This window comes from Sarcophilus harrisii, chromosome 2, assembly GCF_902635505.1.
Source record: "Sarcophilus harrisii chromosome 2, mSarHar1.11, whole genome shotgun sequence".
Classification (NCBI taxonomy): Eukaryota; Metazoa; Chordata; class Mammalia; order Dasyuromorphia; family Dasyuridae; genus Sarcophilus; species Sarcophilus harrisii.
This window is the reverse complement of record NC_045427.1, coordinates 491,056,608-491,072,374: the sequence shown is the minus strand read 5'-3', so window position 1 is coordinate 491,072,374 and position 15,767 is coordinate 491,056,608. Positions and strand designations below refer to the sequence as shown.

At 33.6% G+C, this 15,767-nt stretch overlaps 1 protein-coding gene across 1 annotated transcript; it reads left to right on the top strand.

The window, feature by feature from the left end:
- The first annotated feature begins 1,226 nt into the window (after positions 1-1,226).
- On the top strand, positions 1,227-8,549 carry LOC105751174 (trichosurin-like). The gene is made up of 6 exons (XM_012554033.1): positions 1,227-1,310; positions 2,708-2,841; positions 6,397-6,470; positions 6,808-6,918; positions 8,225-8,326; positions 8,524-8,549. Exons 1-6 carry the CDS (start codon positions 1,227-1,229, stop codon positions 8,547-8,549), a joined length of 531 nt encoding a protein of 176 aa, XP_012409487.1.
- The last annotated feature ends 7,218 nt before the right edge of the window (positions 8,550-15,767 follow it).

Here is a 15,767-nt window from a genome sequence, read left to right as displayed (position 1 = left end):
TTCTAGTTGCATTTTTTTGCTTCTGTCCTTTGTAGTATTTGCAACATTAGATTGGAGAGGAAAGATATTTGAGACAGAATGAAACTTGGGACATTATTGAAATAGTTCAGATGAGAAGTGATGAGAGACTGAGCTAAGGTGACAGCTGTGGGAGCAATAAGAATTCACAAGTGAAGTGAGCCAAACTATGTTCACCCTAATATTCTCTTTCCTTGTTCTTTATTCTAATTCCATGTTCACATACAAATTGCTAGATCACAAGCTCTTCTTTATACACTCTAACCTGATTTAGTGCTTATTCTCCCTTACTGTGTTATCAGCAGCAACTCCTGAACTATTCCAATAAAAGCAGTCCTCTCCCAAGCTCATTCAGACTCACTGCTCCTATTCCACATGTTGTACATTAACTCTATAGGTACACCTTTAAGAATCACAGTCTAAAAAGAATCTCCCTTCTCTGTAAGATACAGCCTGAGAGTTATTAATATCTGAGTGCAGTCACAAAATCTCTCATGCCTTAAGTACAAAGAAATTTCCCCTCGCCAACATCATCATTGCACTGTCTTATAATTGTTTCTTTTAGTCTGCTGTGCTCCACCCAAACTAGTCAGTGTTCCTAAGAGAATTCTTAAAAAAAAAAAAAAAAAACTCATTATGCATTATTGAGTACCTGATTAGAAGTTCCATGAGGAGGGTTATCTAAACATATTTGGCTCAGTAACTAACACAAAGCAGATGCGTAATAAATATTTGTTGAATTAAATTGTCCTATCACAAGACAAAGTTCCCCCAGAGGGTGACTTAACTGCCTTTGTTTTTGGCATTTTTTCCATGGAATCTATGTACTTTAGATTTTTAATAAGTACTTGTTAACTGACTAGTAGTAATTGAAACAATATTTGCACTTTCTAATCTTACCTGAAATCTATCAGTTATTCCAGGAAGCTGGCTCATCATGATAATGTCTATTGTTCTTAGAAATTTACAAACCCTAAATGTACAATTTTTATAGTAAGGAAACACATCAATCAAGGTTCTTGAGATGTTATCTCATGGACTACAGTTGGCATAAGATTTTCAATGCAAAGTATCTTGGGACTATTTGAAGGAGGCTCCAAATGCCATATCCTTAGGAACCACCATCCTAAAATAAAGTATAAAAGCAGATTAACTGAGAGTCCATTACAGTCATCAGAACTATTTTCATAGTCCCAGCTGCTATTGACATGAGGCAAATGAAGCTTCTGCTGCTAATTATAGGATTGGCCCTGGTCAGAGGCACCCATGACCATGAGGAGCACCATGAAAATGTAAATGAACAAAAGTGGGTATAGATGGGTGGACAGAGGCTGGAAGAGATTTGTGGGTAATAAGCAAGGAAATTGGAACATTTATGTTGAGAGGAGGACAAGATGGAAAGGAGATAATTTGTGTCTTCTAACTCAAAGCTATCCTTCTGTATACTTATAATGAATGTGAATAGTTGAAGTCACTTGAAAATCTGAAATGATGTAAAATGAAATATGTGTTTCTCTTCAAATTATTTCTGTATAGGAGATAGAGACTGGATCTGTGATTTCATTTGTATGGGGAATTCTTAGGTAAGGAGATTTCCCCTATCAATGCAAATCAATTATCTTCTGCAAGGATAAAGAAAGATATGTGATTTGTATCTTCTAATTCAAAGCTTTTCTCTTGCATGCTTGTGGAACATATGAATGCCTAAATTCATTTTGTAGTCCAAAATGATATGAGGGTGGATATGGGAGGTAGAGAAGGTAATAGGTATAAATGAAGTTCAAATATACAAACACCTGGCTAGTCCCTTTTTAAATAATCAGTATTAGAAATATTGCAAATTCCCTTTCTCATGATCTAAATCAATTGGGCATTCTCTGGGTTGGTAAAATAATGCACCCCTTACTCAAGAATTCCATGACTCTTGGAGATTATTCTTTAATATGAGTCATCTTAACCTATGGGTCTAGTGAAACCAGTTGAAAAAGAATCTATAAATGCCCAGAATGTTTTTGGGCAAGATTATCATTCCTAGGTAAAGGACTGCAAGGTTTTTGAATTAAGAAATGATATTCAAACCCACGATGCCAACAAGATCCAAATGGTAGCTTTGGAGTTTAGATCTGGACAATCTCTGGGACTGAATACTATATGTGGATCATGTCATATCTTAGGAAGATCTCTCAGAGCCAGAGAAGAGAAAAGAGAATTCCTTGGACAGATAGAGAGGAGATTCAGAGTTCATGCCTTTGTTTAGTGAAATAGGAAGATAACAAACTATCAAAATCTTACTATAGATGCTCTTATGCAGTGACAATCCTCATCCTGACCCTTCCCATCTTACTGAAGTTGAATCATGCTTAGGAGGAAAAAATAGAGTAATATTTTTGGAAATTTCATTTAGTCTTCACAATAACTTCTTTAGGCACAAAACAGAAGTTTTATTTCTTCATCTGGCAGATGAGCAAATTGATTCACTGAAATAATGTGCTTTGTCCATCAACACTTGGCTAATTGATATCATAGATCTAAAACCCTTAATTAATAGTCTAGAGTGGCTTCCAACATATCAAAAACTATCATACATGCACCAGGTAAGATGAGAAGAGAAACACTCTTTATTTTGAAGTCTTCATTTTCCTCTCTATAAAAGAAGAGGATTGAAACCTGTGATTTCCCTTCTCCACAGCTTATAGGATCCTGGCACACTATTGCAGTAGCTGCAAATAATACAGCAAAGATCAAGAAGGGAGGTCCCTTTAGACTCTCTCTCCACCAAATCATGGCAAAGGGTGACAAGTTATATGGAGAATTTTCAGAAAGGTAAGTGATACCTGTGTTACCTGGAAGAAGGAGATGATAAATACCTGGCCACAGATCTGGGCTGTACCCATCACACTATAACATAAACAGACTGAGTTTGCATTGTTCTAGAAATCAATTTGTTTAGGCTCTCATGATGTATGTTTGCTCTCATTAAAATGACCAATAAAAGGAAATCCTGAAAAGGAAAAATCTTTAAAGGTTATTGCTTGTAATTATATATAGCTTTAAAGGCAATTAAAAACCAAAGCAAAAGTACTGAGGTTTTATCATATCATAATCATTGTTATAATTAATATAATACATTAATATGATAACTATATTATATTACAGTTATTAATGTGGTAATATGTAACATATTATACTATAGTTAATAATATGATAATTAATGGAATAATAACATGTAACATACCTTAAACAAAGCCTCAGGGCTTTCTTTTGTTTTGGTTTTTAGTCATGGTTCACGAAGAGGGGAGAGCCACTGTTTTCTTTGTTCCCCAACCATTCTTGACTCACTTCTCAGCCACTAGCCAGCAGTTCGAGACAAGATGAATCTCTAAAGATATCTTTGCTAAGGAGAGAAAGAGACAAGAATTAAACAGAAGGGATAGAGGTGTCAAATCCTGAAAACAAATGATTAAATAGCCACAAAGATTATATCATCAACTCTGAAAAATAAAATAAAAAACCAAATTGCTCACAGAGGTTATAATCAAAAAAACTTTGTTTATTCTGTGTTGGAGAAGTGAAACTAAACATACATACCATAAGATCTCCTCTGGGAGGAGACTCAAGGTAATGAGGCTAAGAGTTGATACATATAATTGTAGCTAGACAAAGCACCCCCAGTGAGGGGTAACAATAACAATGAAGCCTAATTTTTTAAAAAAGCCTATTTTTAGCCAGACTTCATGACCAAAACATAGTTCCTGCAGGTGCTTGTCTAAATCCACGTGGGGTTGGCTTCATCCTCTTCTGGGATTTAGCTGTAGCAGTGTTCATCCAGAGAGTAAATTGTTGTTGTATACTAAACTTAGGGCCAGCTTAGCTCTGGAACACAGGGTGTCTCCTAATAGTAAAAAGACAGAAGTGGAAAGAGAAGGAGAATCTTTGTATTGGGATCCAACAGAGGCATACATCATTCTTAGATCCTGACAATTATATCAAGGATTTCATCTTCATTCAATAGGTTCTGAAAGTCTTTGTTCACATCAGAAAAGGAGGTGTGGGGGGAAAAAAACAGCCCTCCCAGATCCTTAACTCTGAGCAATGAAAGATAGTAGGGGGAAAAAAGCTAAACCTGATCTATCTTTATTAGTAACTGACTGGGATTGAACTAATTATTACAATTCAGTCTCTATTAAAGGTGTAAGATAGGGAAACAAGAATCTTTTCATTTTCCTGGAATTAGGAGATAACATGAGATCATAGTAATGACAGCAATTTTCTAGTAATTAATATTAAAACAGTATCTTCTCCCAATAACCCCTTAAAATATACAATATAAGTATTGCTATTTCTGTTTTATAGATTAGAACAATGAATGTAATATTGAGTTGTTATACCCAAATATACCCAAAGTTATATGGTTAGTAATGGCAATACTATGACTTGAAATAGGTCTTTTGAATTCAACTGTACTGCTCTTCTCATGATTCAATTCCTTTCCAAAAATTCCCATTCTCTTTTTGCCAAATTACTGGAAAAAGAAGTATTCAGTCTACTTGAATATTCTAGTCCAAAAACACTGAACATAAATTAGAGATTTTCAAATAAACAAGATGAATTAAAATATATTCTATACTCTATCCCAGTAGATAGAGAACTATGCTTGGAATCATAAAGACTCATCTTCCTGAGTTCAATTCTGGTCTAAGACACATATTAGCTGTGTAACCCTATGTAACTCACTTAACCCTGTTTGCCTCAGTTTTTTCATCTATAAAATGAACTGGAGAAGGAAATGGCAAACTATCCCAGTATCTTTGCCAAGAAAATCACAAAATGTGGTTACAAAGAGAAAGACATGACTGAAACGACCAAACAACAACTACTAGGCTAAACAGAATTGTGAATTTAGTCTAATTTGAGAAGTACAAAGCAAATTCAGTAATCCCATTATTGTAAGGCCTAAAAAATTATGGGTAAATTTTGTGGTGTTTTGGATTCTAGATTGAAATTTAAATTATCTCTATAAAAATGAAAGTGTTCTTATTTTAATTTTTTGTTATTCTAAACTTGACAAACACTGGCCAACTTGAACATTCCCACATATAAAGAGTAGAAAAAGTGAATTGCATTTGAAATTCTGAATTCCAATAACATCTAATTTTGTTTCCTTTTTTAAGATATATAACAAAATCAGTGTATTAATTTCAAAAATATGCTGTTTGTATTGCCCTCTAAAGCTATATATATATTTTCCCCTCTTCTTTTAAATGCTTCATTGATGCTCTTTTCCATTTGTCTTTTTTAAGCATTACCGTAGCCTCAATGTTCTCACTTATTTTTTCATACTCACAAAACTTAAACCATCTCTTGTAATAAATAAGCATAAATAAAAAAGTAAAATCCACATGTTGCCATATGTGAAAATGTATGTCATAATCTCCACTTGTTTCTAATGTTTTGTATTGAGATAGGAAGCATGTTTCATTATCAGTTCCCTGAAATTCCCTGAAATTCCTCAGAATTTTCAAGTCTTTCATAGTTTCTTTTCTTTATAATAATATATATCATAACACTTCAATTACTCCCTTGGTTCTCACTTTTATTCCTAGGTTTCTCTGAACCAATTCCCTTTTTTTAATATTGTACTAATATTCGATTACATTCAAAATTTGTCAAGCCTTTCTCTAACCAATTAGATACTTGCTTAGTTGTCAGTTCTTTCTAGGAAAAAATGAAGCTACAAATATTTTGTATATATGGGTTCTTTGAATTTTCCATATATAGTCCATTTCTTTTGGACTACATAAATCATAGTAGTATTTGTGGATATACTTAATGACTTTTGGAGCACAAAACTAAATTATTTTCTGAAATGAATAGTATCATAATTCCTAGCTCTACCAACAGTGTATTTAGCGTATACTCCTAAAATCCCAAAAATTGTTATTTTAATCATCTTTGTCAATCTGATATGTAGAAATGGAACCTCAAAGATGCTTTAATTTTCATTTTCCTTATTAGTGATGATTTGGAGCATTTTTCTTTAAAATTCTTGATGGCTTTCATTTCTTCTTTAAAGAATTGCCTAATTAAGTCCTTTGATCATTTATCAATTGGGAATGGCTTCTCTTCTTATTCTACATTGGATACTAGCCCTTTGCAAAATAACTTTGCTGCAAATCTTTTTTCTTCTTCAGTTAAAATTCCCTTCTAATTTTTGCTGCATTGATTTTGTTTGGGCAAAAGCTAAAGTTTATATAATCAAATTTCAACATTTTCCATCTGATGATATTTTGTGTAGTTAAGAACTCTTATCTTAGATATGTTTTTAAAAGTTAATCCACTACAAAAGCATGAGATTACAATACTAACCTTTATTTCCAGGAAAAATGACAAATGTATTTGGCACTTTCTGGAAAGTCACAAGACAGACAAAGAGAATCAGTATGTATCAATATGTAAGTATAAATGAGAATATATAATCATTTTTAAAAATCTCTTACTGTCTCTGATTCTCAGCCTTTCTATACATAAAAGAAGTTGGTTAGATTAAATAAGCTCCAAGATTCCCTCTAACATTAATATTCTGTGATTATAAAGGGATAGAAATAGGGATGACTTTGAAAAGGGATTATGATCAGAAGAACTGTTTGACAGGAATATCAGAGGAGTAATGAGACAAAACTATCTATGAAAGACCTTTTGCAGAGAAATAGTTCCAAATACTCCATTAGTCTGTTCTCTCATTTCAATGCTATAAAAAATTTTAACCTTTGTGCATTGGTATTTTCACAGACTCGGGGGCAAACATTTTCTACTTCACCCATGTGAAGGCTGATGAATATATTATGGCAACCTTATATAACTATGATGCGAGTGATGTAACTTTAGTATTAATGCTCGTTGGTATGTATTCTATGCTCCTTTCTCCAACACTCCTCTTCCTTATTCCAAAAGAAAAGGTAAGTAATAAAAGAAAAAAAGTAGATAGATTTGGAGGTGTCCAAAAGTATATCCAATGTCACATTCAATGTTTAAGATTAGGAGAAACATCTCCTAGGACAGGAACCTGGTCGATCTGATAACTTTGCCTTCTAAAGGCAGCTCTGAGTCTTGTATGTCCCATGTGTCTTTTCAGAAAGACCCTGCCCTACCTAAATGAAAGAAAACAGAGAGACAGGTTATCAATTATCTCATTTTGTGGCACAAGGGAAAATATTCATTTCTTCATTCATCAACAAATTTCACAAATATTTTTTAAGACTTTGCAATGCATGATCACTTTCTTAGACACTAAGTTATATAAAAAATTTCCCTCATGGATATATCAGTCCACAAAGGATGCCAAGACATAATAACAACTGAGATGACTTAAGAAAATATAAATAGGTTAGTTGTCTGGACATGGAGAAGGTGGAAGATCTGGGAAATTCAGGTGCCATATTCTCAGTTATTAGCTAGTATGAGGTCTTATGTCTGGGCAGAAAGGAGGGGAAAACATCTTCTATTGGTTGTGGAGATCAGGTAAGGATAAACTGAGGTCAGCCCAAGAATTAAAAATGTAAGACAATATATGAACAAAGTGTTGAAAGAGGAGAGTTCAGAAAAAAAGAAAGATAATCTGATCATCTCTATTTGAGGACATCAGGTTAGTCTTTATTGGGGAGACAGGACTTGATGATAGAGGTAATATGGTCAGAGATTATAGGAAAAACATTGCAGGGGAAGGAATAATAAACTAAGTAGAAATTTTTAAAATTCTCTTCTACAGCTATGCTGTTCTTAATGCTTTATTGACATTTCAAAAGCAATGATTAAGAACTTGGACTAGATGATCACTAAGATGCCTTATGGTTCTAATGTTATGATCATTGCAATATAGTGAATTCTCTTCTAATGAACTGAGATGAGGAGTGAGCTATAGGATTTCTCTTAGAGTAATTTCTCCTTTTCCACTTCTTGGGGTCAGGCCAGCCAGAAGATTAGTCTGACCCCCAGTGTCTCCTGATCTTATCTCCATAACCAATAGAAGATATTCTTCCCCTTCCTTTTTACCAAAGCATAAGAGACCATATTAATTTGTCCCTGGGTGTGTGACAGCTGAATTACTTAAATTATCCACTTTCCCCATGTCCAGCCAGTCAGCCTGTCCCCTCTATATTATTCAGTGAGAGAGATTTAGCATACATTTCAATTTTCATCCTACCTACAGCCCGCCACCCAGATGTGAAAGAAGAAATCAAAAAGAAATTTAAGGAACTTTGTTTAAACAATAATCTTAATGAAGAAAACATTGTATACTTCACCAGATATGGTAAGTTCTCTAAACTTGTATCTCCCCCTTCTTTTAAACTGTAACTGGAAAAATTCTATGGGATGAAAAGAGTTTCAACTTAGTTTCCCTTTTCCTAAAACAGAGAATTATATTTTTCTCTCCTCTTGGATGGTGACAAAAATAGGTAATATAGTCTTGGAATCTGGCATTATTAGTACTCTGCTTTGTCTCCACAGATCAATGTGAGGAGCTCGCCCCATAAGGAAGCTCACGCTGGCCTGCAGGTCTGTTACAGTTAAATATGGAACTATTTCTTGAAATTGTGGCTCTTTGGAGATCTAGGCATAAAAGCCCTGAGATTCAATTGTGTAATTTGGTATCAATGTGAATCAGTATGAGACTTCACTAAGTCCCAGGAACTATGAGATCCTAGCTGTGTTTGGGTTCTATCTATCTTAAAATATTTCTTCAAAGCAAATGTTTAAAGTGAAGAAGTCAGAAAGAGTAACATTTCCTTCCCTTCAGGGATATATTTTAATTGTCCTATCTTATTAATAAGCATCCTTTTTGCTCCTTTCCTGTTACCCTCTCCTTTTGGATTATCCCTTTCTCTTTATTTATTTTCTTTTCTCCAAAAAATCTTTGTATGGTATACTGTGGAGATTGTGAAGTGGGCTGATTGATGGGGATTGGGGTAAGACTGTTGAGGAGCTTTAGAGCTAGGAACTATGAAGAGGATATTAGAGTTCAGGGAAGAGAATTAGGTCTAAATCTGGAATTTTAAGAGTCAATTACCATTACCAATTGCAATTTGCCATACTAGCATGCATACCATACACTTATCATATTACCAATTACCATTAACATTACCATTTCCACTTATCTTCCTGAAGATACTTAACACAATTTCTCAATTTCGGGGAATGATGGAATATGGATCTTTATTCTATTGGCTTTCTACCCTCATCTTTATTCTCCATCATCACTGAAATTCATGTTAACCACCACCAAACCCATATGACAACACTTTCTGACAATAATTCCCTTCTCTATCTCTTCCTAGGAACTTTCTCCTGGGCCGAAGTCATATCCAGCACATGAATTCCTCACCTAGCTCTCAAATACTTTCACTTCTTTTTCTTGAGTAATCCTATAATTACATTGTATAATCAGTTCCCCATCATTGTCCCATTAGATCACCCAACATGAATGGATCCATTTCTTTCTGGGATGCTCAGTTGCTTCCCTAAAAGAACTGGTCACTCAGATAACCAAAGTTCTGTTGAATTTCCAGTTTTTCTGACTTCCAAGGAAATGCTTACCTTTCTGCTCATATTCCCTACCAAAGACAAGATCTTAAAAGAGAAGTTCCTTGCAAATGTCCAATAAATGATTTATGTTGTGCAACAAAGTTTTACATTTTAAAAGCTATAGGAAGGTAATGTCAGGGCAAAAAGAGGAGGAGTCTTTATTCTCTGGGAGCACCTAGTTACCTCAATTCACTTTTAAAAGCCTGAAAACAGGAAGAGAAACCCCTTAGGTATTTTTGTACTATGTTGAAAGAATCATTCCTCAGTTTTAACAGTGAAAATGTCTTTCCTGGAGGGTTTAAGGTCACAGAGGGACAACTTCAAAAACTTTTTGTCCCATAACTCCAGCCCCTACCTTCTATTTCTGCCTTATAACAGGTGGCAGTTTTTCTTAACACTGACTTTTCAACAAATTCTTCAACCTAGCAACTAAATGAAAACATGCCTCCATTATGTTTGCTTTACTGTATATAAATGATAATATCCCATTCCCCCCCCCCAAAAAAAGAAGAAGAAATGGGGTTAAATAGCAATAAGAAGTCTAAATATTTAAGATCAATGATGTTATCCCCCAATGGACTAGTTAGTCAAAACATATGAAAAATGGCACTTAAAAGAGTTGCAAGCTGTTTTTAAAAAGCAAAAAATATTGACCTAAATAAATAATATTAAGGAAAATGAAAACAAAAACAATCCTCAACAACCCAACTCACAACTAACAAATTAACAAAGATGACAAATGATGAAAATAATCAATGTTAAAGGGGCAGTAGAAAGAATGGCATACTGATATTGTGTTGGTAGAGTTGTAAAGTGGTCCAACCATTCTGGAGATCATATTGAAATTATGCTGAATGATTTTATGTCAATATCCTTTGACCTAGAAGTCCCACTACTAGAGATATCACCCCCCCACACCCCTCCAGAAGATCAAAGACATAAAAGTCCCATATACATGAAAATACTTAGGGCAGATTTTTTTTTTATTAGTAACAAAGAAGTGGGAACAAAATTGATTCTCATCAATTGAAGAATGTTTAAACAAATTATGAAACAAGAAATTCAATTAAATATTGTTGTGCTATAAGAAATAACATGCATAAAAAAATCAGAAACACCTGAGAAGACTTTTATGGATTAATGCAGAATAATAAAAATAGAATTAGGAAGTCAATATAGACAATTACCACAACAATGTCAATAAGAAAAAATTAATGAAACTGACCCCTCTATAGTTATAATGAAGAAATTTATTTGAGAAGGGAAAAAAAATTAGCAAAAAACAGAAAAGATTCCTAACCATAGAAAGTTACTGTGGTAACAGGGAAGACCACACTTAGATGAGGACAAAATGTTCACAGAGAAAATATTAAATAATGATATGAATTGGTCTCAAGCCCAAAGAGGCTTCTTGGAAGTGCTCATAAAAGATTTTAAAAAGGTAAATAAGAGAGGTAGAAGAAAACAATGAGAAAAGAAATGACAGGTATGCAAAAGAGTCAAAGCTTAGAAAAGGAAGGAAAAAATTGAAGAAAACAATTCCTTAAAAAATACAATTGGAAAAATTCAAAAAAGAAATCCACTGAAGAAATCAATTCCTTAAAAATCACAATAAACCAAATAAAAAAATCCAAAGAAATTACTCCTGGAAAAGTGGAATTAATTAAATGGAAAAACATATAAAAAGCTAACTGAAGAAAATCACACATTAAAAATTTGAATGGGATAAATGGAAGTTAATGACTCTATGGGATAACAAGAATCAGTCAAACAAAATAAAAAGAATGAAAAAATGGAAGAAAATGTAAAATACTTGGGAAAACAGTATACCTGGAAAAGAGATCCAGGAGAAATAATTTTAAAAATTATTGGTCTACCTGAAGGCCATGACCAAAAAGAAGAACCTGGATAGCATTCTTCAAGAGATCATCAAGATAAACTGCCCTGAGATGCTAGAAACAGAGGGGAAATAATTATTGAAAGAATCTATCAATCACTTCTAGAAAGAGATCTCACAAGGAAAAACCCCAAGAAGCATTGTTGCAAAATTCCAAAACTAAAATCTCAATGTAAAAATACTACAAGCTGCCAGATAAAAACAATTCAAGTACCAAGGAGCAACAGTCGGGATTACCCAGCATCTAGAAGTTTGAAATTATAGGTTTGGAGTTTTGTAACAATGTTCCTTGCGGTTTTTCCTTGTGGGATCTCTTTACAGAAATGATTGATGAATTAAAGGATAAGAGGACCTAGAATACCATATACCAAAAGGCGAAGGACCTGGGGTAACAACCAAAAATTAACTACCCAGTGAGACTGAGCAAAATTTTTCAGGGGAGGAAATGGATTGTAATGAAATAAAAGACTTTCAATCATTTCTATTGAAAAAAAAAGCAGAACTAAGCAGAAAATTTCATATTCAAACACAGGACTCAAGATAAGCATATAATGGTAAACAGGAGGGAGGAGAGAGAGAGAGAAAGAGAGAGAGAGAGAGAGAGAGAGAGAGAGAGAGAGAGAGAGAGATATTTAAAGGTTGAACTTTTTACATCTCTAGATGGGAAAATGATATTTACTTGTGTTCCAAATTTTTCCCTTCCCCCTCTTCCCTAGACAGCAAATACTTCACTATATATTAAATATGTTCAATTTTTCTATACATATTTCCACAATTATCATGCTGCACAAGAAAAATCAAAGCAAAAAGCAAAGAGAGAGAGAGAGAGAGAAAACAAAATGCAAGCAAACAACAACAAAAACGGTGAAAACACTATGTTGTGATCCACACTCAGTCCCCACAGTCTCTCTGGGTGCAGATGGCTCTCTTCATCACAAGACCATTGGAACTGACCTGAATCACCTCATTGTTGAAAAGAGCCATATCTATCAGAATAGATCATCGTATAATCTTGTTGTTGTTATGTACAATGATCTCCTAGCTCTACTTACTTCACTTAGCATCAGTTCATGTAAGTCTCTCCAAACCTCCCTGAAATCATCCTGCTGATCATTTCTTACAGAACAATAATATTCCATAACATTCATATATCATAACTTATTCAGCCATGGAATGAATGACAATCATTTAATTGGGTATGGAAATTTATCTTACCCTATAAATAAGTAGGAAGAAAAAGGGGAAAGAAAAGGAAGGGGCTGAATAGAAGGGAAGGAAGAAACTTCTAGAAGTTTCTAGAAGAAAGGTTAAGAGAAGGGAGGATAGGTGAGAGAATGGAGGGCAGGCAGAGGGTCGGGTGGGTTAGAAACAAAATACTACTAAGAAGGAGAAGGTGGAAAAAGAGAACAAAAGTATACACAAGAGAGAAAATAGAATGGAGGGAAATATAGAGCTAGTAATCTTAACTGTGAATGTGACTGGGATAAACTCTCCCATAAAATGGATTAAAAAACAGAATCCTACAATATGTTGATTACAAGAAACACATTTGAAATAGAAAATTACATATGAAGAAAAGTAAAAAAGGCTGGAGCAGAATTTATTATGCATTAACTAAAACAAAAAAAGCAGGGGTAGCAATTTTTATCTCAGATAAAACAAAAGTAAAAATAGATCTAATTAAAAGAGATAAGGAAAGAAACCACTTCTTATTAAAGGGTACCATAAATAAATAATAACGATATAAAATGTATATGCACCAATTGGTAAAGCATCAAAATTCTTAGAAAAGATATAAGCCAGTTACAGGAAGAAATAAACAGAAAAACTATATTAGTGGAAGACTTCAACCTTCCCCTTACAAATACCAAATTACTATAAACCTTGATTACTGTATCATGTACATCTAATCTATTCCACTGATTGACCACTCTATTTCTTAGCCAGTACCAAGTGGTTTTGATGACTACTGCATTATAATAGGATTTTAGGTCTGATATTGCTAAGCTAACTATTCTCTTTATTTTTTTCATTAATTTAGTCCCTTGGTATTCTTAACTTTTTATTCTTTCAAATGAACTTTGTTATTATTTTTTCTAGCTCTATAAAATAATTTTTGGCAATATGATTGGTATGCCACTGAACAAGTAGACCAATTTAGGGAGAATTGTCCTTTTTATTATGTTAGCTTGACCTACCCATGAGCAACTGATATTTTTCCAGTTGCTTAGATCTGACTTCATTTGTATGAGATGTGTTTTGTAATTCTGTTCATATAGTTCCTACGTTTCTCTTTGCAGGTAGACACCCAAATATGTTATTTGTCTACAGTTTTTTAAAATGGAATTTGTCTTTCTATCTCTTGATGCTAGGCTTTGTCAGTAATGCATAAATACTGATGATTTATGAGTTTATTTTATAGCCTGAAACTTTGATAAAGCTGCTAATTGTTTTGAGTAGCTTTTGGATAATTTTCTAGAATTCGTTAAGTATATCATCATATCAACTTCAAAGAATAATAGTTTTATCTTTTCATTGTGTATTCTAATTCCTTTAATTTCTTTTTCTTTTCTTATTCCTAAGCCAACAATTCTATTACAATACTGAATAAGAGTGATGATAATGGGTATTCTTGTTTCACCCCTGATTTTATTGGAAATGCACTTAGCTTCTTTCCATTACAAATAATGCTTGCTAAAATAGATAAATTTGATTCTATTAAGTTAAAAAGTTTTTATACAAATAAAACCAATGTAGACAAGATTAGAAGGGAAGCAAAACACTGGAAATTTTTTTTTCACACCATAGGGTTTTGATAAAGGCCTCGATTCTAAAATATATAGGGAATTGACTCAAATTTGTAAGAATACAAGCCATTCTTCAATTGATAAATGGTCCGAGGATATGAACAGACAATTTTCAGATGAAGAAATTAAAATCATTTCTAGTCATATGAAAAAATGCACTAAATCACTATTGATCAGAGAAATGCAAATTAAGAAAACTCTAAGGTACCACTATACACCTATCAGATTGGCTACGATTACAGAAAAATATAATAATAAATGTTGGAGGGAATGTGGGAAAATGGGAACACTAATACAATGTGAGTGGAATTGTGAAATGATCCAGTCATTCTGGAGAGCAATATGGGACTATATCCAAAGGGCTATCAAACTGTGTATACCCTTTGATCCAGTAGCATCTTTATTTGGCTTGTATCCCAAAGATATAATCAAAAAGGGAAAAAGATCCACATGTGAAAAAATGTTTGTAGCAGCCCTTGTTTGGCAAGGAACTGGAAACTGACTGGATACCCATCAGCCAGAGAATGGTCAAATAATTATTGTATATGAATGCTGTGGAATATTATTGGTCTATAAGAAACTATCAGCAGGATAATTTCAGAGTGGCTTGGAGAGACTTACTTGAACTGATGCTAAGTGAAGTGAGTAGAACCAAGAGAACATTGTAAACAGCAACAACAAAATTATGCAATGTTCAATTTTGATGGACGTGGCTCTTTTCAACAATGAAGTGATTCAAGGAAATTACAATAGACTTGTGATGAAAAGTGCCAGTCACATCCAGAGAGAAAACTATGGAGACTGAATGTGGATAAAAGCATAGTATTTTCACCTTTGCTGTTGCTTGCTTGCTTTTTGTTTTCTTTCTCATTTTTTCCTTTTTAATCTGGTTTTTCTTGTACATCATGATAATTGGGAAAATATGTATAGAAGAATTACACATATTTATCATATATTGGGTTACTTGTTGTCTAGGGAAGAGGGTGGTGGAAAGGGAGAGAGAAAAAAATTGGAACACAAGATTTTGCAAAAGTGAATGTTGAAGTCAATAATTATAGCAACCTAGTGTTTGACAAACCCAAAGACCCCAGCTTTTGGGATAAGAACTTACTGTTTGACAAAAATTGCTGGGAAAATTGGAAACTAGTATGGCAGAAACTAGGCATCGACCCACACTTAACACCGTACACCAAAATAAGGTTAAAATGGGTTCATGACCTAGGCATAAAGAATAAGATTATAAATAAATTAGAGGAACACAGGATAGTTTACCTTTCAGACTTGTGGAAGAGGAAGGAATTTATGACCAAAGAAGAACTAGAGAGCATTTCTTATCACAAAATAGAAAATTTTGATTATACCAAACTGAAAAGTTTTTGTACAAACAAAACTAATGCTGACAAGATTAGAAGGGAAGCAATAAACTGGGAAAATATTTTTACAGTCAAAGGTTCTGATAAAGGCCT